This window comes from Phoenix dactylifera, chromosome 6 (assembly GCF_051530095.1).
Source record: "Phoenix dactylifera cultivar Ajwa chromosome 6, Ajwa_hap1_PhDact_Kaust_v1.1, whole genome shotgun sequence".
Classification (NCBI taxonomy): Eukaryota; Viridiplantae; Streptophyta; class Magnoliopsida; order Arecales; family Arecaceae; genus Phoenix; species Phoenix dactylifera.
The window spans coordinates 28,104,442-28,126,190 of NC_143195.1; the positions used below are offsets into that span (position 1 = coordinate 28,104,442).

The following is a 21,749-nucleotide window of genomic DNA, read 5'->3' on the forward strand; positions in this document are numbered from 1 at the left end:
CTATATAAGATCAAGAAGGCTTCTTCTCTTTTTCTTTCTTTTTTTCCTTTGATAATTCTTGTTCAACCACAAGATCCCTAATCAACATCATAAAAAAAATCACATGCTTCACTAGTAAATTTCAAATAGGATAGTGTTTGACCCCAGGATCTTGAGCTACCCACAGTTGAGACCTTGTTCTTCAAACATCTTGAGCTGATTGGGTCACAGTGTTTATTACCCATGTAAGGTCGGCAAGCTGCATGAAATCAATCCACTTTTGTAAATTAGATTGTTCTGTAAGAACTTCTAGACCAGGCATCCAAAGAAAAGCACAGCATGTATCAAAAACCCTATCATCATATAAATATCATCTATCAATTTAGTTAGCGGGCAAGAAAAGTAACCACCCAAATCATGATGATAGTGACCAATAATAATTTATGAAGACAATGATATTAATAACCATTGTTATCCATAAAAGTAACCATCCAAAGTCATACAAGTAAGCACCTAGCAACATACGAAATAAGAAACAATAATTTCTGTGCAAAACATAAACTTGTAGTTAATCCAAAAGCATTGTTTGCATCCATATTTATCAATAAGGCCCACACAAAAAAGCTACCCAATACATAATATCCTAAAAAGATACACAAATCCTACCCAACTTAGCTACATCCCACTTCGAAACTCTAAGCAAAAGGTTAAAACATATGCCCTTCTATAGTCCTCTGGAAGACTGAAAAAGTAATTAGTCTCCAGTGGGTCCATTGTAATTTTTCTGCCCACCTTAAGAATCTCAGATTGGGAAAGATCCTGCACCTTCATCACCTCAAACACCACTGCCACTCTTCTATCTGCAGTCTCAGACTCATGCTTAAAATATTGAGCTAATTTTTCAATATGATCCCTAGCAGCTGCCATCATGCCTACTAGCTTAGTCATCTCAGATGTAAGATCTCGCACAACCTCAAGAGCCTCATGTCTAGCTTTCTTAGTTCTGGTTGGCCTACTTGGACCTGCAACTTCAGTATTAGTAGCTGTCTGGGGAGTATTCATGTTGATATTCTGACCAACAAAATTGCTATTCACTTTTTGGCTCTCATTGATAGCTGGTGGTGTGTACGGATACTGTAGCTCCTCCATCTCTATTTCTTCAACAGCATCTGGAGGTGCTTCAGCTCCCATCCCGGTAGCACGATCCCTTCCAAAGATATTAGTCAAGTTCTCAAAGTGAGGGAAAGGCTTGTTCCTCATATCTTGAGCATTTGGGTGACTCTGCATTAAAAAAAACAAAAAAAAGTAACACAACATGTATGAAAAGTATTCAAAGAAAAAATAAACAAATTTATAATGCCAATTTACCTTAATGCATTCTTTGAAGGTATCCTCCTTACAAGTCACACACTTGTTGATATCATCCAACCCAAATCCACTGCACTTAGGTCCCAACATCCCTGCAATAGCAATGTATTGCTTCTTCGAGAGTTTGACCCGAGACTCGATATGTGGTGTTGCTTTCAGTCTACACCTAGGAAGCTTCTCTTCCATTAGTCTCTCCAATTACTGCAAATACCCACTCCTAAAAGTTTCATTATCGCCCCTCCAACCTCCTCGAATTACCAACTCAACCAATGACTCAACATGCTTTGCATCCTCCACATAACCGCATTTTCTGTTGTACTTTGTTTTTTTGTTTCTTGTTGATGCTTCTCCAACTATTGCGGTGCTCATATCTACATTCACAATCTCATATATTATAGATATACATTCACAATCTTATATATTATAATTATACATTCACAACCTCACAACATGATCTTACATTTGCATTATCTAAATGAATGGATACAAGGAAACTATTAAGTAAGAATTTGATATAACACAAGATTATAACATAGCAAAGAAAATATTAAATAAGGATTATAACATAACACATAATGTTTATACAAATGTTATGAGCCCCAAATATTAAACACAACAAAGATCACAATTTTTCCTCAAATTCTATTATGCTGCCACTCTTCAAACATTTGGGCAGCAATATTAGCCCTGAATACATTCCAATATGCAGATGACTTAATATACTCAATATGTGCGCCCTGCTCATGCAGAAAACTGCCATGAGAGCACTCCTCCTCATTGTACAAAGCTTTAATAGGATCTACAAACATCTCTTTTCTAATATAGTTGTGCAGCAAACAACATACAGAAATGATCCTACACATTGTCTTAATAGGATACCAAGTATTGCTCCTAAGGATTGCCCATCACATCTTTAATAGGCCAAAACATCTCTTAATTACATTGCTAGCTTTTGAGTGCCTCATGTAATAAAATTCCTCTAGTGTAGTGGGTTGATGACCATGTCTCCACTCATTGAGGTGATATCTTTGACCTCTAAATAGAGTTAAGAAATCTTCAGCATTTGTGTACTCAGCATCGCACAGGTAGTAATAGCCTACTCATTCAAAAACATGCAAAAAAAGTGAAATCAGAAAAAATTATCTATCCTACTCATGCAAGTAAAAAATAACTGCAATATTAGACTTAAAATTACCTTGCGGGACTTTTAATCCATTTTTACGTGAAATGGCATCCCCAAAGACTCTATTATCATGTGCTGACCCCTCCCATCTAGGTAGCATGTAAATAAACTGCATATCTTGTGAGCAGACACTAAGTACATTTGTAAAAATCTCATTCTTTCTTGACTGATATCTAGGTTTGTCCTTTTCCGAGACCCGCACTCTAATATGGGTACCATCCAATGCACCTAAGCAATTCTACAATGCAAGTATGAATATAATAATCAATACTTTTAACAATTTAATAGGCCAAAATATTGCCTTTAAAAATGTAAAATGCAATATTAACTCACCGAAAACCACATCCATTTCTCATATGTTGATCTTTCTATGACAGGCTCAGGATTCTTTAGCAAGTGTCTATGAAGCCTCAAGATAGCATTCAAGACAGCATTAAAATGCCTACTTACTGTCTCACCCGATCTACGAAAGTATAATTGCATAACTTTATTTTTTGAGTAATGGCCTAGGGTGTGAAGGGATATTGCAACCATCTCTTCCACTTGAACATTTCTATTCTCCTCCAATTTGCCAATCGATTTAAGAATTTCACAAAGCTTCCAAAATGCCCTCCTATCCATTCTAAGTTGATCAATACAAATTTGATCACTCTCTATTATCATAAGCCTAAGATTACCTATTCTATTCATCACCTTATCATCAAGTGTTCTATCAAAAACATACACCATTTTCTTAGGAATCCTAACATTTACTTGAAAGTGAATCCTAGGTTTTTCGGTGTTAGGCATGCTGAAATTTTTTTTTTTTTTTTTGAAAACCATGGCTGAACCTGATCGGGTTGCCAACGTATCCCTTCATAAGGGGGATCAAGCCATACGTAGTTCTTTTTAAGTTTCAAAAACGCAGCGAAAAAATCGAATCAAACAATTTAATTCATGCATGCTTACAAGATCAAATCTAGAAATCAACACCTTAAGAACACATAGGATTATGCCGGAAACGTTTAAACAATTATGCTAAAACTTTCATGCATGATTAACTATCAGATCTGAAACTTAAGAACTCTGTTCCAATTAATCTTCGAATATCCATTGAATGGATTCTGGAGATATCTCCATGAGGAGCCCTAAAAGAGGGTAAAACCTTGGGGAATCAGACCTAAATCTTAACACCATAATGAAAGATTATTGCTAGATTAATACCTTTTATGATGGATGAAACTTGTGGATATGATCCTTGACTTTGCAGCCACGCATATGAATGGCCTCTACGAGAAGTACATGCGAAGTTTCTGGAGAGATCCAATCCTGTGGAAGTGCTAGCTTGCGCAGAATTTCTTGAGGCTGAAATTTGATCTTCCCAACGCTATCAACTTTTGATCCGCCTTTTTGGAAGAACTTGGAGAAAAGGTTTAGAGGGATTGAAGAGGACTTAGATTTGATCTAAAGACTCTTATCAGGGATCCCTAAACCTAATGGCGTGATGGACTTAGAGGAGGAAGAAGTCGGCTAGATTGAATGCAGAATTTTTCCATGCATGAACTAGGGTTCCTCTCTTTTCTTTCTCCTTTTTTTCTTCTTTTTCTCTCTTTTTTCCTTGAATTCGACCACCATCTGATAACACCCTCTTATACTCTAACTCCACTACTCTTTACACGCCAACCTTCCAATATTTTGGAAGGATTTTGTGGGGTTTTGAATTTTGAATTCAAAATTCAAGTTCATGCGCCATTTAATAATGAAGCTTGATCTAATTTAAACCATTCATCATGTTGCCACTTTCCTCTATCAATTTTGAAATTCCCATGCCCCCAATCAGATTAGAGGGTCACATGGTGATTTTATGGTGATTAAATTCAAAATTCAAGCTTAATTAGAAGTGAGATAAAGATAAGGATGACATATGCCATGAAGAGAGAGAATTTGATCTTATCCAATTCTTTTCATGAATTTATCTCTCTATATCACCCCATCTGATGATGAAAGAGGTCCCTGATGTTGCCAAGTGTTCCATGGCACCATTAAATAAATTAGATTAATTTTTAATCATATTAAAAATCAATTTATGGTGCCATGCATGGATATGTGACAAGTGGATTTCAAGATCCGAACAGTTTCAGATCAAACCCATTTTAATTTAATTAAATCCTAACAATTAGGATTGTCCAATTACCTTGGGTTGAACCTAATCCAATTAGGTCAATTCCTAATTAAGCACAAATTTAATCTAATTTAATTTGGTCAACCTAAGTCCTCTTGATTCAGACCTAATCCAATCAGGTCAAAAATCCTAATTGAGCCTAGAATTGAATCTAATTCAATTTGGCTCATCCTTAGTCTAATTACTCAATCCAATTGAGTTCATTAGCAATCTAATTACTAATTAATCCTTCGATAATTACTTTAATTATTTTATAAGATAATTTGCCAATCGAATTGACCAAATTATCCCTGAATGATTCTTAATCATTCATCAGCCTTCTTGATCAATTAGGAATATTCTATGCATGTGACCTCATAGATTCGAACCTAAGCCGGTGGTATAGGAATGACTTCCTACACTAATCGATGTAACCATCTAGGAATGGTACCCGATGTCCGGATAGGCCGAATATATGCGAAGCAAATATTCTAAAATTCTGGACTATGGTTACTGTATAATTCAATCCCTTTGACTCCTAATTTTAGGATGACTTAGAGCTCACTGTCAACCCTATAATTAGTACATCCATTATGTGATTAACTTTAAATATCCCATGACTCCTCAATGGGATCATCCTGGCCAAGGTTTTGCTAAATTAATCACAAGACATTATTTCCTATTTCTAGAAGGGGTCAATTCCATCTCGACTCACAACTGACTGCGCAAGTACTTGACTGCACCCAGTGACCTTCCGTCATTGAATTAGAAATTCAGGTAGTCCGGTACCAAAGTACAGTGAGTTGCTTGCTAGTCACAGGTTGCGGTCTTAGGTCAGAGGGCCAAACTTATACCCATATCCACTCGAAACATCTCTTGACAGTAGAGCATTCCGGAATTGGTCATGTTCAGTGAAATGTACTCCTACACTTCACCTGTGTGGCATATCAGTATCTCCACACTCCTTGGTTAAGAGAACAACCAACGTATATGTCACACAACGGCCTAATCTCGATAATGCTGTCGTCCTAGTTACAACATATCATTTGGTCGCGAACTGGTTTGAGGACTCGAAGATAAATCCTCATTTATCATTAATAAGTCCTAAGGACTTCATCATATAAGAGTTCATTTGAAGATGTAAAATGATGAATAATGCCAAATAACACTTTATTTAATTTGTCAATTCATTTATAAAACTCAATCATCAACATACCGACGATTGACATTTAGGATACAATTTACAACAACTCTCACTTAGCCTAAAGCCAATCGGCACAGTATCTAATACCCATCTTCGACTTATGTTCGTTGAACTATTTGATGCCGAGGACTTTGGTAAATAGATCAGCCAGATTTTCTTTTGTGTCGATCTTCTGAATATCAATATCACCTCGTTCGACGATCTCTCGAACCAAGTGGTAGCGATGTAGAATATGCTTGGTCCGCTGATGTGCTTTGGATTCTGTTGCTTGAGCTATGGCTCCAGTATTGTCACAAAATATAGGCACTGGACCATCAATGGAGGGTGTCACTCCAAGCTCGATGATGAACTTTCACAACCATATAGCTTTCTTGGCAGCATGAGATGATGCGATGTATTCTGCTTCACATGTAGATCTGCCACTGTATGCTGCTTGAAACTCTTCCAGCAGATGGTCCCACACTTAAGAGTAAAAATATATTCCGACACACTCTTGCTATCATCTTGATCTGACTGAAAACTTAAATCAGTATATCCCTCAAGTTTTAAGTCAGAATCACCATAGACAAGCCACTGGTCTTTAGTAATTCTCAAATACTTAAGGATGGTTTTTACTACCTTCCAGTGGTTGCTGCCTGGATCAGACTGGTATCTGCTCACTACTCCTAGTGAGTATGGCACGTTTGGTCTAATACATGTCATGGCATACATTATAGATCTCACTGCCGAAGCATATGAAATTCTATCTATACTCTCTCTTTCTTGAGGGGTTGTCGGACAATCCCTTTAGAGAGGTTAATTCCATGGCCCATCGGAAGATAGCCTTTCTTGGAATTAATCATACTGAACCTCTTCAATATAGTATCAATGTATGTGGATTGGGATAATCCAAGCAATCTTCTAGATCTATCTCTATAGATCTTCATCCCTAGGATGTAAGATGCTTCTCCCAAATCCATCATGGCAAATTGAGATGATAGCCAAACCTTTATTTCTTGTAATGCAGGAATGTCATTTTCGATTAAAAGAATGTCATCCACATACAAAATAAGGAATATAATAACTGAACCATTTGCCCATTTATAAATGCAAGTTTTCTCTTCATTCTTAATGAAGCATATGTTTTGATTACCTTATCAAAACGTATATTCTAACTCCGTGAAGCTTGCTTTAATCCATAAATGGATTTTTGAAGCTTGCACACTTTAGACTCATCTGCAGATATAAAACCTTCAGGTTGCATCATATACACCTCTTCTAAATCCCTATTTAGAAAAGTGGTTTTAACATCCATCTAACAGATCTCATAATCTAAGTGTGCTGCTATCGCAAGCATAATCCGAATGGATTTGAGCATTGCCACAGAAGAAAACGTCTCATCATAGTCAATACCATAATGTTGACGATATTCTTTTGCAACCAAACGGGCTTTATAGGTCTCCACATTTTCGTCTGCGCCCTGTTTACTTTTGAATATCCACTTACACCCTATGGGTTTAATCCCTTCGGGTGGGTCAACTAATGTCCATACATCATTGACCTTAATGGATTCCATTTCGGATTCATGGCTCCAAGCCATGCATCAGAGTCATGCCTCTGCATAGCATCCATATAGGTGATCGGATCCTCATCGTTTTCATCAAGTTCGACAAGATTTCCGTTCCGGACTAAGAAACCGTAGTATCTGTCCGGCTGACGTGCTACTCTTCCTGATCGTCTTAATGGTGCATCTAAGATGGGTTCTGGATCTGATCTAATCAAATCCGTTTCAATTGGCTCAGTGGATGGTGACGGATCTTCTACATGTTGAACTTCCCTAAGCTCAATATTAGAGCTTCTACTTTCTTCTCCAAGGAATTCCTTCTCTAAGAATACAGCTCTATTGCTTACGAACAACTTTTATTCTTCAGCAAAGTAGAAATAATATCCTTTAGTTTTTTTAGGATAACCAACAAAGAAATATCTATCAGACTTGGGTTCAAGTTTGTCTGTTTTCAAACGTTTGATATACGCCAGACACCCCCAAACCCTAAGGTGAGAGAGCATCGGTTTACGTCCAGTCCACATCTTATGTGGCATTTTATTTACGAACTTACTTAGAATCTTATTTAGAATGTCGCAGGCTGACTCAAGTGCATATCCCCAAAAGGATATGGGCAGACTCGCAAACTTCATTATGGATCGAACCATGTCTAACAGAATTCGATTTCTCATTTCTGATACACCGTTATACTGTGGTGTACCAGGAGGAATTCATTGGGAGAGAATCTCATTCTCTCCTAGATATGTCAAAAACTCACTGGAGAGGTATTCACCTTCTCGATCTGATCGAAGAGTTTTAATACTCTTTCCAATTTGTTTTTCTACTTCATTACGATATAATTTGAACATTTCAAATGATTCAAATTTATATCTCATTAAATAGACATAACCATACCTAGAAAGATCGTTTGTAAACGTAATGAAATATGAATACCCACCTCTAGCATCTATGCTTATTGGCCCACATACATCAGAATGTACAAGGGTCAATAAGTCACTGGCTCTTACACCTTTTTCGGTAAAAGGTGATTTGGTCATCTTACCAAGAAGACATGACTCATAGGTTGTCAATGATTCATAATCATTAACATTGAGTATTCCCTCTTTACTTAACTTGTTCATCCTGTTCTTATTAATATGACCTAGCCTATGATGCCAAAGGTAGACATCCGTAACATTATCTATTCTAGGGCGCTTACTTGACGTGTATATTACATTAACAGGTTGTGATAACAAGTAGATGTCATTGCTCAATCGTCCATTCATTACAGTAACACCATTCATAATAATATCACAAGAACATTTCTTTATTGAAATTTCATAACCGTTCATGGCCAAAAGGCCTACGGAAATTACATTCAATAAGAACTAGGACAATGTGACAATCACTCAAGACAACTACATGAGAATTGAAAACAAGTTTGAGATTTTCTAAAGCTAGAAGTGGAACAGATCTTCCATCTCCAACATTCAGGAATCTTTCGCCGTTTTCAATTCTCTCATTGACTTGAAGTCCTTGCAACAAATTACATATATTAATCGGATTTCCAGTATCTAATACCTAGGTCGAATTATCACATATAGAAAAATTACAAGGTGTTATCATATAAATACCTTGATCAGCAACTGATTGTCATTTTCTCTTGCTTGGCCTGTTCGGGTCAAGTGAGGTAAGGTATTGAGGACAATTCCTCTTCCAATGCTCTTGCTTCTTACAATAGAAGTATTCTGCCTGACTTTGGTTATTCTTAATCTTTTTTGTCTGACTATGCTGAGTTTTCAGCTTTCTATACCAATTATTGAAGTTGGGACCAGTCAACTTGTCATTATCCAATAATGAGAGAAGTGACAAACTTGTGGCCATTTCTACATAAAAGAAAATTTGGCTATTAGTATATGAATTGACTAAACACAGTTGACTTGGACTTTAGTCTAAAGATACTCCTACTATTTTATACAAATTGGTAGCCTCTACCTCCAATTCGAAAAATTACTCTTAATTCTTTAGTGGGCACTAGAACCCAATAGATCGCATATAGGCCCGAGTGTGGCTCAGTCAACCCATATGCTCCTATTGGTAGTTTCTTAACCAATTGCTTCACAATGCAACTTCTAGTGATAATTTTATCCTAGGTTCTTCGGCAGGCGTGTGGCGCCTCCACCGAATACCCTAATCAGGTCCAACCATTAAATGATAGGGTTAGGTCTAATCAACTAATAGACGACCAAGCCCGAGTATGGCTCGGCTCACCTGACCATCTATTGAAGGTACACTTAACTCATCATATATTGAATGATAATTTCAATGCTTGATAAGTACCAGGCGTGTCGCGCCTCCAATAATTATCAAAACATTAGACCCATTATCACCCAACTTAATGGGAGGCTATGACCTAGTTATCCCCATAACCATTTCATTTTAAAGACCTAATAATTTTAGAGGATTTCATAATTTGGATAGATGAGAAGATTCGGTTAGTCTAATTTCTTCCACTGACTTTACCAAATCAGATTAGACTCAAACCGGTTAAGGAGGCATCTAAATCAGTCAAATTGATTTTCCTTATAGGCATGGGCTAACTCGAATCATTAAGTGATCCAATCAAAATGTGATTGACCATGCCGGCTAGGTAAGTGAGATCGGTGGAAGGGATATGCCATTAACTCGACAAAAATGAATCAGTGCGAGTAGCTTCCAATTAAAAACCATCGGTCAAAACTGCCAAACTTACCTTAGACCCCGACTAGTTAATCAATTTCAATTTGATTACTCAAATGACTCGGGCTACACCTCTGAGCCTAAATCAAGTTCCATCTTGGTCTAATCAAAGACATGAACTTGATCCATCTACAACTATTGTAAATTAACCTAGAATTTTCTTGACCTAATCTAGTTACTACTTAATTAGATTTGATCAATTAATTCTATTTGTCCATGTATGATTCTAACCTTATGTCTAACCCAATCCTAGGAACTTGATTCAAGCTAACCCATATGCCCAAATAATTATGCAATGTCAATTAATTGAGTTACAATTCTATTTTATAACACTTAATTCTCAATTAAGTTTAAACTTATGAAAGTTTTGATCATTGTATATTTCTTTTTAATTACATATTAATTACAATCTTTCAGTTCTTAAAACATATTTTCAGATCTGAATTTTTATAATTAATCATATGTAATCAAATTTAATTCATGTTTAAGTCATTATATTTTATGTTCATGCATCACATATACATAACAACATGAATTAATACAAACAACATACATCTTATGTATTTGTTTTTTCACTTTTATTTTCAGATTTGATTTGTTTATTAAAATCAGAGATCATATGAATCATAAACTTCATTTAGATCTTATCTAAATAATATTATAATTTCATATTTATTTATGTTACTAATCCTAACACAAACATGCATCATATGCATCCAAAATTTCAGATCTACTTAATCATACATAATTAGTAATTAAATCAATCATAAAAAGCACTTTAGATCTAATCTAAATATGTTAATGATTTCAGATTTAATTTCAAGCATTAAAACATAAAAGTTTAAACATGAACTTGGCTCTGATACCACTGAAAGTGAATCCTAGGTTCTTTGGTGTTTAGGCATGCTGAATTTTTTTTTTGAAAATCATGACTGAATCTGATCGAGTTGCCTACGTACCCCTTCATAAGGAGGATCAAGCCATACGTAGTTCTTTTTAAGTTTCAAAAATACAGCGAAAAAATCGAATCAAACAATTTAATTCATGCATGCTTACAAGATCAAATCTAGAAATCAGCACCCTAAGAACACATAGGATTATGCCGGAATCGTTTAAACAATTATACTAAAACTTTCATGCATGATTAACTATCAAATCTGAAAGTTAAGAACTCTATTCCAATTAATCTTCGAATATCCATCGAATGGATTCTGGAGATATCTCCGTGAGGAGCCCCAAAAGAGGATAAAATCTTGGAAAATTGGACCTAGATCTTGACACCATAATGAAAGATTATTGCTAGATTAATACCTTTTTCTCTCTTTTTCCCTTGAATTCGACCACCATCTGATAACACCCTCTTATACTCTAACTCCACTCCTCTTTACACGCCAACCTTCCAATATTTTGAAAGGATTTTGTGGGATTTTGAATTTTGAATTCAAAATTCAAGTTCATGCGCCATGATGAAGTTTGATCTAATCTAAACCATTCATCATGTTGACCAAATTATCCCTGAATGATTCTTAATCATTCATCAGCCTTCTTGATCAATTAGGAATCTTCTATGCGTATGACCTCATAGATTCGAACCTAAACTGGTGGTATAGGAACGACTTCCTACACTAATCAATGTGACCATCTAGCAATGGTACCCGATGTCCGTATAGGCCGAATATATACGAAGCAAATATTCTAAAATCCTGGACTATGGTTACTGTATAATTCAATCCCTTTGACTCCTAATTTTAGGATGACTTAGAGCTCACTGTCAACCCTATAATTAGTACATCCATTATGTGATTAACTTTAAATATCCCATGACTCCTCAATGGGATCATCCTGGCCAAGGTTTTGCTAAATTAATCACAAGACATTATTTCCTATTTCTAGAAGGGGTCAATTCCATCTCGACTCACAACTGACTGCGCAAGTACTTGACTGCACCCAGTGACCTTCCGTCATTGAATTAGAAATTCAGGTAGTCCGGTACCAAAGTACAGTGAGTTGTTTGCTAGTCACAGGTTGCGGTCTCAGGTCAGAGGGCCAAACTTATACCCATATCCACTCGGAACATCTCTTGACAGTAGAGCATTCCGGAATTGGTCACATTCAGTGAAATGTACTCCTACACTTCACCTGTGTGGCATACCAGTATCTCCACACTCCTTGGTTAAGAGGATAACCAACGTATAAGTCATACAACGACCTGATCTCGATAATGCTGTCGTCCTAGTTACAACATATCATTTGGTCGCGAGCTGGTTTGAGGACTCAAAGATAAATCCTCCTTTATCATTAATAAGTCCTAAGAACTTCATCATATAAGAGTTAATTTGAAGATGTAAAATGATGAATAACGCCAAATAACACTTTATTTAATTTGTTAATTCATTTATAAAACTCAATCATCAACATGCTGACGATTTACATTTAGGATACAATTTCCAACATTACTCGTGCCAAGGTTTCAAGAATCTTGGCCATCATTGACATTATCATCAACCTCATCTCTGTGTATATTATCAAAATGGTAATTGCCATCTTTTTCTTTTTAGAAACAGATAAACGAGCCATAACTGCTATAAGCACGCAAAAAGTATTACAACAAATAATTAAATCATCTACAAATATATTGGTTCTGACTGATCAAAATAAGGGAATGCATGACCAAAAAAGTTCACAGGCAAGTTTAGTTATATTCAGTTAATCTTCACTGCTACAGTATCTAAAGGTGCCGAGCACTTCGACAGGAGGTTGATGTTTTGACATGGATTTAATTTTGTGCCATTGAACAAGAGAGAAATTTTGAAATACTTATATTTAAAAATTATTTTTAAATTTTAAAAAATAAAAATATATAATTAACACCAAAAATTATGAAAAATTAGTAGTACATAATATATAATTTAGAAGCAATTTCTGAAATAGAAAACATTTTTTTGAATTTATGATATTTAAATATATTTTTAAATTTAAAAATTTTTATAAATAAATAAATATGAAATATTAGTATTATCTATTAAATAAATTAGATGTATTTTTTGAGGTAAAAAAATTATCTTTATCATAACGAAATTTTATTATTTTTAAATAATTGATAAACTGGCATACTTGATAAACCTGCAAGAATGAAGCTATCAAGAAAAAAAGGAGTGAAAGTGTGACATTGGTTGGGATCATGGACAAATGCTCTCGGGTTGGCATCATTGGAAATGCAAATGGTGCAATATAGAGTTTAAGAGAGGAGAGATAACCAAGTTAAAGCGGCACTTAGCTGGTGGTTTTTCGATATATCTATGTGCCGAAAATGCCCATGGGAGGTTCGATAGCTGATGAAGAAACACTTCTCTAATTTTAGAGTAGCGAAGAAAATAATTTTTAAGAAGAAGGCAGAGGTGGACCGCCGAGCGGCAGAACAAGATCGGTACATATATTATACTTTAAATATATATTATTAATTATATTATTTTATATTTTTTATCTTATTGTTTGATTTGAAAATATTTTACATTGCTTTTTGTAGCATACAGCATCTCACTAAGTGGAATGTTGGTGCCTCATAAACATGAAGCAAAGCAGTTCTGCCACAACTTAAGACACTTTTGCAAGAGCTAGTAGCAACCCTTCAGGCTTTTTGATAATTAAGGTATCTACTTGGTGGTGATAGTATGTCCAGGAACATCTGGAGCACTCTTTTCGCTGTTGCAGTGTCCAGGTTTGCCCTTGTTTCTTGAGTGCCCCCACCCCTTGGTCATCTCAAAGTGAACTTCAATGGTAGTATGTCGGTGGATGGTGTATCTGGAAGTGTCGGATTTGTGATCTGAGACTCCTTTGGCACGCTGGTAGCAGCCGGGGGTCGGCGCACTCATGGGCTTACTATAGTAGGGGCAGAGCTTTGGGCTGCATAGGAGGGGCTGTCATATGCGAGGAGGTTCCTTGGAGCCGAGAGGGTGTATCTCAAGGGGAACTCTTCTGTGGTGATTGACTGAATCCGAGGTGTAGATAGATATGGTGATGGCCATCCTCTCATCAGAGAGACCCGTAGGCTGGCTCAGGATATGGGTGGCTTGCAGGCTACACATGTGTTTCGAAAGGCGAACAAGGTAGTAAACTGGGTCGCCTCCTTCGTTGCCCGGCATTCCGGAGATTTTTTTTGAACTTTTATAGGAGACATTCCCTCTCCTTTGTACTCTTTACTTTCTCGTGACTTGGCAGGATGTACTCACGTTAGAGCTATATAAATTGCTGCTTTTACCAAAAAAAAAGAAGCATTAAACAAATCTCTAACCAACCCTAATTGTACTACAGATCTTGGGAAGAAAGAGGTGACCTCTTCCATTGCGATTCTCATGATCTCATTGAATAAAGGAAGGTAAAATACAAATGAAAGTAGTATAGGAAGTGATAACGAATGCATTTGGAGATAGTTATCAAGTGAGATGTGAAAGATAAAGAGATAGGATAGTGGGAGTCGGTAGAAGGACTAGGTTCTCCAGTGATGAGGATGTGAGGATGGCAACCACATTGTGAGAGTGCTAGCTGTATCTCCTCCCATGATCCTTGGGCACCTAAAGAGGAGACACATTTATGAATATGCAGACGTGTGTTTGTTTGGGTGCATGCATCCATGACATGATCACATATATTTTGTGTTCTTTGCAATATGTCAAGGAAGAGGGTATGTGAGAGACCAAAACAGCTGACCTTTGGAGGGTGACCAAGATGCTGCATGCTAACTGCCGACCACTCCTTCCCTCCCCTCTATATTTAAAAGCCTCTCACCTCCAAAATTCCTCACTTCATCCCATATCCATCTCCCCACCCTCTTCCTACCATTGTTTTTTATTGGCCCCCATAGCCGGATGGCAGATGTCACAACCAAGAGAGTATGTGGGGTGGCAGAGAAGGTGCAGCTCCATGTGGCCATGCTCGTCCTCCAGTCTGGCTATGATAGCTTTCATGTCGTCTTCCATGCTGCCCTCAACATGGGCATCAGCAAGGTCATCTTTTCCGTCTACTTCAACATCAACGCCCTCCTCCTCCTCGTCCCCTTTGCCTACTTCCTCGAAAATTAATCTCTCTAATCCTCTTCCCTAGCCATATTTCTTCACACATCCTAGCTTACATGTATGTATTTTTATACGCAATGCATGTATTTTTCTTTGGAGAAAGGACTAACCACCTTTGACCCTCGCCTTTCTCATTCAATTCTTTCTACCTACACTTTGTGGGAGAGATCAGAATCCAACTCTCACTCGTAATTGTCTCTCTTAACATTAAAAGTTTCATCTATGTGTCTAAGTTAAGTACCATCATTCTCCATGGTACATGGTATAACTGCAAACTAGGGATTCCACCTGCTAGGACTGGACAACACCTCCCCAACTTTCGCCTCTACCATCTAGAACTAGGTCCCAGCCATTACATCCCTCATGGCTGCTACTCTTGAGCAAGCTCCCATAGCTCATATAATTCTCTCCTAACACTATATTTATACAGCTCGCATATAGCTCTCCTAACACTCCGACCGTGATGGTCTCAAATCAACCACTATTGCTGCCTTCAAGGCTTCTTGCCTAACTCAGCCATTTCTGCCATCGACTTCGTCGGAAAATGTTCGAGCAGAAGCCCCTCCTGGCAGCAACTCTCTCTCTCTCTCTCTATTTTTGTGCAATGATGTAAAGAAAGACTATCGTGTCTAAGGGAATAGGCTGTTGGAAGAATGATTCAAACTCAAGTTTCAGGTGTTCTAGATTTTTCGGATGTTTAAATCGTGTCAAAGAGAACACTGAAGTTGGTTTCGTGTAATGGGTTATAGCGGTTAGGAATCAGTTTCTGTTTTTGGTTCAGTTTCTTTCTTATCAGTAAGTTTTTTTTTTTAAACTGTGTGAATGAGCCGTCATATATTTGTGTTGTAAGTTTTCAAGGATGAGAAGTTATTGAATCACTCTCATCAAGCCGTTTTGTTTTTCGGAATTTTTTGTGTGTTCCTTCCTCTTGCTGTTGGATTCATTTTGGTTTAGATCCCTTCAAATTGGCATCAGAGCGAGGTTTTGAAGCAAGGAGAAAGGAGTTCAGTGCTTGTTTATCATCAAAACTGGTGATTGTTTGAAGATGGCAGTGAACACGGGGTCAATCAGCATTTCTTCCCAAATGCTACCAGTTCTCAAAACTAAGAACTATGAATCTTGGAGTTTGAAAATGAAGACATTTTTCATGTCAAATGAATTTTGGACCTTGGTGGAGAGTGGATTCAGTGAAGATGAAGAAAGGTTGACTACTGCTCAAAGGACGGAATTGAGAGAAAACAGAAAAAAGGATAGCAAGGCTTTGTTCTTCATTCAAACTGCTGTGGATGAAGAAATTTTTCCCAAAATCATGGGGGCAACGAGATCAAAGAATGCATGGGATATTTTGAAGGATGAGTTCAAGGGTTCAGACAAGATGATCATAGTGAGGCTTCAGACTCTTCGAAGGGAGTTTGAATCTTTTTTGATGAAGAACACTGAATCAGTCCAAGAATTTTCTACCCGGGTGAGTCTGATCATCAATCAGGCTAGATCTTTGGGTGAAAATATGTCAGATCAGATGGTTGTGGAGAAGGTGTTGAGAAGCTTACCTCCTAAATTTAATCATGTGGTGGTTGCAATTGAAGAGTCAAAGGATTTGTCACAGCTTTCCTTCAATTGTTTGATTGGTTCCCTTAAAGCACACGAGCAACGACTGAACACAAGAGTGGAAGTAGTCACTGAACAAGTATTTCAAATGAATTTAAGTGAGAAAGAAGGCAGCAAAGGAGTGTCAGATGGAAGACCATTCAAACCTGGAAGAGGTTCTGGCCGTGGCTATAACACCAGAGAAAGATTTAGAGGTGGAAGAGGTCGTGGCAGATTTTTTGGGAGAGGATTCAGCAAGCAATCCGGTCAGAATTTTCAACAAAATTCTGGTAACAACTATCAAAACCCCTTTAAGCGTCATAACTGTGGCAAGTATGGTCATTTAAAAGCCTTTTGCTGGAATAAAATCAACAATCAGGCTAATTATTCTGAAAATAAATCTGAGAAGCGTGAAGGGACAAGCAGGAATCTGTATTTATGACTTGTTCTTCATCCATTGATCAAAGTAATGAAATCTGGTTTCTGGAGAGTGGTTGTAGCAATCACATGAACGGAAACAAGACCCTATTTGTGAATTTAGATGAATCTGTGAAATTAGAAGTTAGAATGGGAGATAATAGGCAAGTTAAAGTGTTTGGTAAGGGGACAGTTTCAGTGAATCTGAAAACAGAAACAAAACTAATTAGAGATGTGATGTTTGTACCAGGTTTGGCTCAAAATTTAATTAGTCTTGGTCAGTTAATTGATAAGGATTATTATGTTGTATTTAATGATAATAGCTGCCTGATTTACAAGAATGGAAATCAGCAACTAGTTGCTACCAGCAATCGGACTAAGAATAACTTGTTTCCCTTGTTCATGTCAGACCTGGGAACTAAAGCTTTAAGGGCTGAATGTTCCACTGATTCCTCTTTTTGGCATAAGAGGTTTGGACACCTGAACATGAAAAGTTTAATGTATTTGGGGAAAAACAAACTCGTTTCAGGTTTGCCAGAAGATTTATGTGCAGATCATGAATTCTGTGAGGAGTGTATTTTTGGAAAACAAAGTAGACTTCCATTTGGAAAGAACAAGGCATGGAGAGCTGAGTCTCCATTGCAATTGGTCCATGCTGATCTTTGTGGACCAATGAGTGTGCCTTCACTTGGGAAGAGTTTATATTTTTTGATATTTGTTGATGATGCAATCCGGATGACCTGGGTCTATTTTCTAAAAAAAATCAGATGCTTTTGGCATGTTTCTCCAATTTAAAGCCTTTGTAGAGAAGCAATCCGGCTTCTCATTGAAGATTTTAAGGACTGATAGAGGTGGGGAGTTCACCTCTAATCAATTCAGTCAGTTTTGCAAGAATCATGGCATTCACAGGCAACTTACAGCAGCCTATACTCCACAACAAAATGGAGTTTCAGAAAGAAAAAATCGTGTTATTGTTGAAAGAGCTAGATGCTTGTTGAAGGCAAGTGGCCTTCCTCAGTTTTTATGGGCAAAAGCAGTAGCCACTTCAGTGTATTTGTTAAATATGTCCCCCACAAAATCAGTCAATGGGAAGACTCCATTGGGAAGACTCCATTTCAGGCATGGTATGGTTTCAGACTTGATGTTTCTCATTTTAATTTTTTTGGAAGCATAGCCTATGCACATGTACCTGCACAAAAGAGAAGAAAGCTTGATAACAAAGCAAAAAAAATTTACTTTCATTGGATATTCCAATGAAACCAACGGTTATAGGCTGCTTGATCCCATAACCAGAAAATTAGAAATCAGCAGGGATGTTGTGTTTAATGAAGAGACTTTTTGGAATTGGACAGAGAATCTGGTGTCTAAACCACTGAATGTGCATGAGAAGGAAGAGATCAATCTTCCTAGTATCAGTGGAGATAGAGTTTCAGAAGGGGGAAGAGTTTCAGACTCAAGTTTCAGTGGCATGCCAAATGAAGTGTAATCCAAAAAATTTAGAAGCATTTCTGAAATTTATGAGACTTGTCAGTTAGTATGTTTTAAGGCTGAGCCTATAAGCTTTGAAGAGGCTTCTAAGCATCAAGAATGGAGAAAAGCAATGGAGGATGAAATTGAAATGATTGTAAAAAATGAAACATGGGAACTAGTAGATCTGCCGGCTGATAAGAAGAAGATTGGTTTAAAATGGATCTACAAAAACAAGTATAATGCAGATGGAACCTTGCAAAAACATAAAGCAAGGTTAGTTGTGAAGGGATATGCCCAAATGTCAGGTGTAGATTATTTTGAAACATTCTCACCTGTGGCAAGAACTGAAACCATCCGAACAATCCTAGCAGTGGCTGCTCAAAAATAGTGGAGTGTGTTTCAGTTGGATGTAAAATCTGCTTTCTTGAATGGGGAGTTAGAAGAAGAAATTTATGTGGAGCAGCCTGTGGGATTTGAAGTTTGTGGACATGAAGGAAAGGTTTACAAATTGAAGAAGGTCTTATAAGGGCCTGGTACAGCAGAATCTACAAATATTTTAGTGGAAGAGGTTTTGAGGCTAGCAAGAGTGAACCTACACTCTTCAAAAAATGTCAAGAAGAATCAAATGTGATCTTAGTTTGCATTTATGTGGATGATTTAATTTTTACTGGTAATTCAGAGTCCTTATTGAAGAACTTTAAGAAGGACATGATGGCTGAATTTGAAATGACAGATTTGGGGAAGATGAAGTATTTTTTTGGAATGAAAGTATTACAAAACTCATCAGAATTTTTTCTAAGCCAGGAGAAGTATGCTAAAGACCTTTTGAAAAAGTTTCAGATGGAGAAGTGTAACCTTGCTGTAACCCCAATGAATTTCAATGAAAAAATGTAGAAGGATGATGGTTCAGGGAAGGCAGATGAGAAGAAATTCAGAAGCTTAATAGGTGGCTTGATATATCTAAATCACACTCGGCCAGATATCATGTTCGCTGTGAGTTATGCCTCTTGATTTATGCATAATCCTACCAACCAACACTTTGGAGTTGCTAAAAGGATTTTAAGGTACATTGCTGGAACAACAGATTTGGGTATCAGATGCAGCAGGGTAGATGATTTCAATTTAAAAGGTTACTGTGATAGTAGTTGGGTTGACTCTGTGGATGATCGAAAGAGCACTACAGGGTATTGTATGACACTTGGATCAGGGATAATATCATGGAGTTCAAAGAAATAGGCCACTATTTCTTTGTCCAGCACCGAAGCAGAATATGTTGCTTCAACGGCTGCAGGTTGTCAGGTTGTTTGGCTTAGAAGGGTGTTGGAAGATTTGGGAGTGTTGGGGGAAAACCCAAGTCGTCCCGGAACGGAGGCGCCCGACCAGGGAGCGCCGACCAGAAAAGTGCCCGACCAAAAAGCGCCCGACCAGGAAATGCCGACTAGAACGCGCCGACCTCGCGACGCTCGAATTAGAGGTGCCCCACTGAGCAACTGGCTCGGCTCGGCACCCGGCCAGGTGCCGAGCCCTAAAATGCCTTGTCCAAATATTCGACCCAGCCTGATTCCTTAGAGAGAATCTGACAACTAGATATCCAGCTCCATCGTACTCTGCTACCGTCGTCAAGCCATTAAGGCACGTGACCTTCGCAGGCATCCGGCACACCCGATCATTAATGCGTATGGTCTCTGCAGGCCTCCAGTGCACTCAACCATTAATGAACACGGCTCGAGATGATCTCCGAATAACTGGACCATCAAAACGTATGGCTCTCCCTGATCACCGGTTCACTCAGCAATTAATGCACTTACTATCTACGAACCCCAGGCCCACCACGGCCGGCGGTTGAACCACTCCACCAGGTCCGATCAACCATGACAATTCGCTGACTCCGGTCTGATCCGGTCTCATCCTCCACAACGCCATTAATGAGCATGATCGTGCCCAATTATCACGAAGAAGACAATTTCCCCTGTCACCTCCCAGGTAATATAATATCCTTCTATAAAAGGGAACCTGGGGAAAAAGAGAAGGGGAACAAGAAAAAACATTCTCCTCTTTTACTCCACTCATATACGATCCCCCTCTGACTTAAGCATCGGAGGGCCGGCACCGGAGATCCCGGCCACCGGCTTCTTGCAGGACTCTCCAGGAGGATGCCACCAGCTGACGCACCGCCACCTACCGTTCCAGTAGCGGAGCTCCTCCCCTCTCAGCCGACGGTCGCTCCCGGGTCCAATTTCCAGCAACAGTTGGCGCTAGAGGAAGGGCCCGAGTCGCGGCCATGAAACTGAGAAGCAAGGGAGCTTCTAATGCCTCTCGACGTCCTCCACCCAGTCCTGGACACTCTGTCCAGAACTCGCCACCTCCGGCCGAGTCAACTCCCCAAATTCGGCCGGAGCAGTTTGATGCTCTGGTACAACAGGTTCAGGCCTTGGCCACTGCTGTCCAAAGCTTGCAACCCAGGGGCATCCCAACGGCACCGCTCCCTCCAGCCCCAGTTCAGCCGGTGCCTCCTGCAAGCGGATTCCCCCTCCGAGGCCAAGACTTCCAAGTTCAGGCCTCCCTCTGGAGAGAGCACCCGGTGAGGGGTCCTGGTGGCTGGCCACAACCATCAGAAGCCGAGTCAGTCCCAGGGCAACCTGTGCCAGAGCGGACCGCCGCGGCGATCCCCCAGAATGATGAGCTCGACAAGAAAGTCGAGAAGCTGGAGCGCCAGATTGAGGCACTCCATGGAAGGAGGTCGGGACGCGATGGTGACTTCGAGTTCACCACGAGGTCCCCCTTCTCCCAACAGATTGAAGATGAGCCGGTCCCGCCAAGATTCAAGATGCCCCAGGTGGAGCCTTACAACGGCAGGACCGACCCTCTTGACCACCTGGAAAGCTATCAGGCCCTAATGGCCCTGCAGGGAGCCTCGGAGGCTATGCTGTGCAAAGCCTTCCCGGCAACACTCCGAGGACCAGCCCGGCTTTGGTTTACCGGGCTGAAGCCAAGCACCGTTTTCTCCTTCGAGCAGCTCGGCAGACAGTTTACCAGCAACTTTGTGTTAGAAAACCCCGATCATGCCG

General features: G+C 38.8%; 3 protein-coding genes across 3 annotated transcripts; 1 reads left to right on the forward strand and 2 right to left on the reverse strand.

Annotated features, from left to right (window-relative positions):
• Window positions 1–654: 654 nt before the first annotated feature.
• On the reverse strand, window positions 655–1,901 carry LOC120113090 (uncharacterized). Its single transcript, XM_089923739.1, has one exon. It carries the CDS (start codon window positions 1,531–1,533, stop codon window positions 655–657), a length of 879 nt encoding a protein of 292 aa, XP_089779865.1. The 5' UTR covers window positions 1,534–1,901.
• On the reverse strand, window positions 1,546–3,259 carry LOC113463536 (uncharacterized). The gene is made up of 4 exons (XM_089923740.1): window positions 2,864–3,259; window positions 2,543–2,768; window positions 2,381–2,443; window positions 1,546–1,718 (listed from the first exon to the last, which is right to left on the reverse strand). The coding sequence occupies exons 1-4, from the start codon at window positions 3,257–3,259 to the stop codon at window positions 1,546–1,548; spliced, it is 858 nt and encodes a 285-aa protein (XP_089779866.1).
• Window positions 3,260–15,000: 11,741 nt separating this feature from the next.
• LOC149753387 (uncharacterized) lies at window positions 15,001–17,236 on the forward strand. The gene is made up of 2 exons (XM_089923741.1): window positions 15,001–15,183; window positions 16,253–17,236. Exons 1-2 carry the CDS (start codon window positions 15,001–15,003, stop codon window positions 17,234–17,236), a joined length of 1,167 nt encoding a protein of 388 aa, XP_089779867.1.
• Window positions 17,237–21,749: the final 4,513 nt, after the last annotated feature.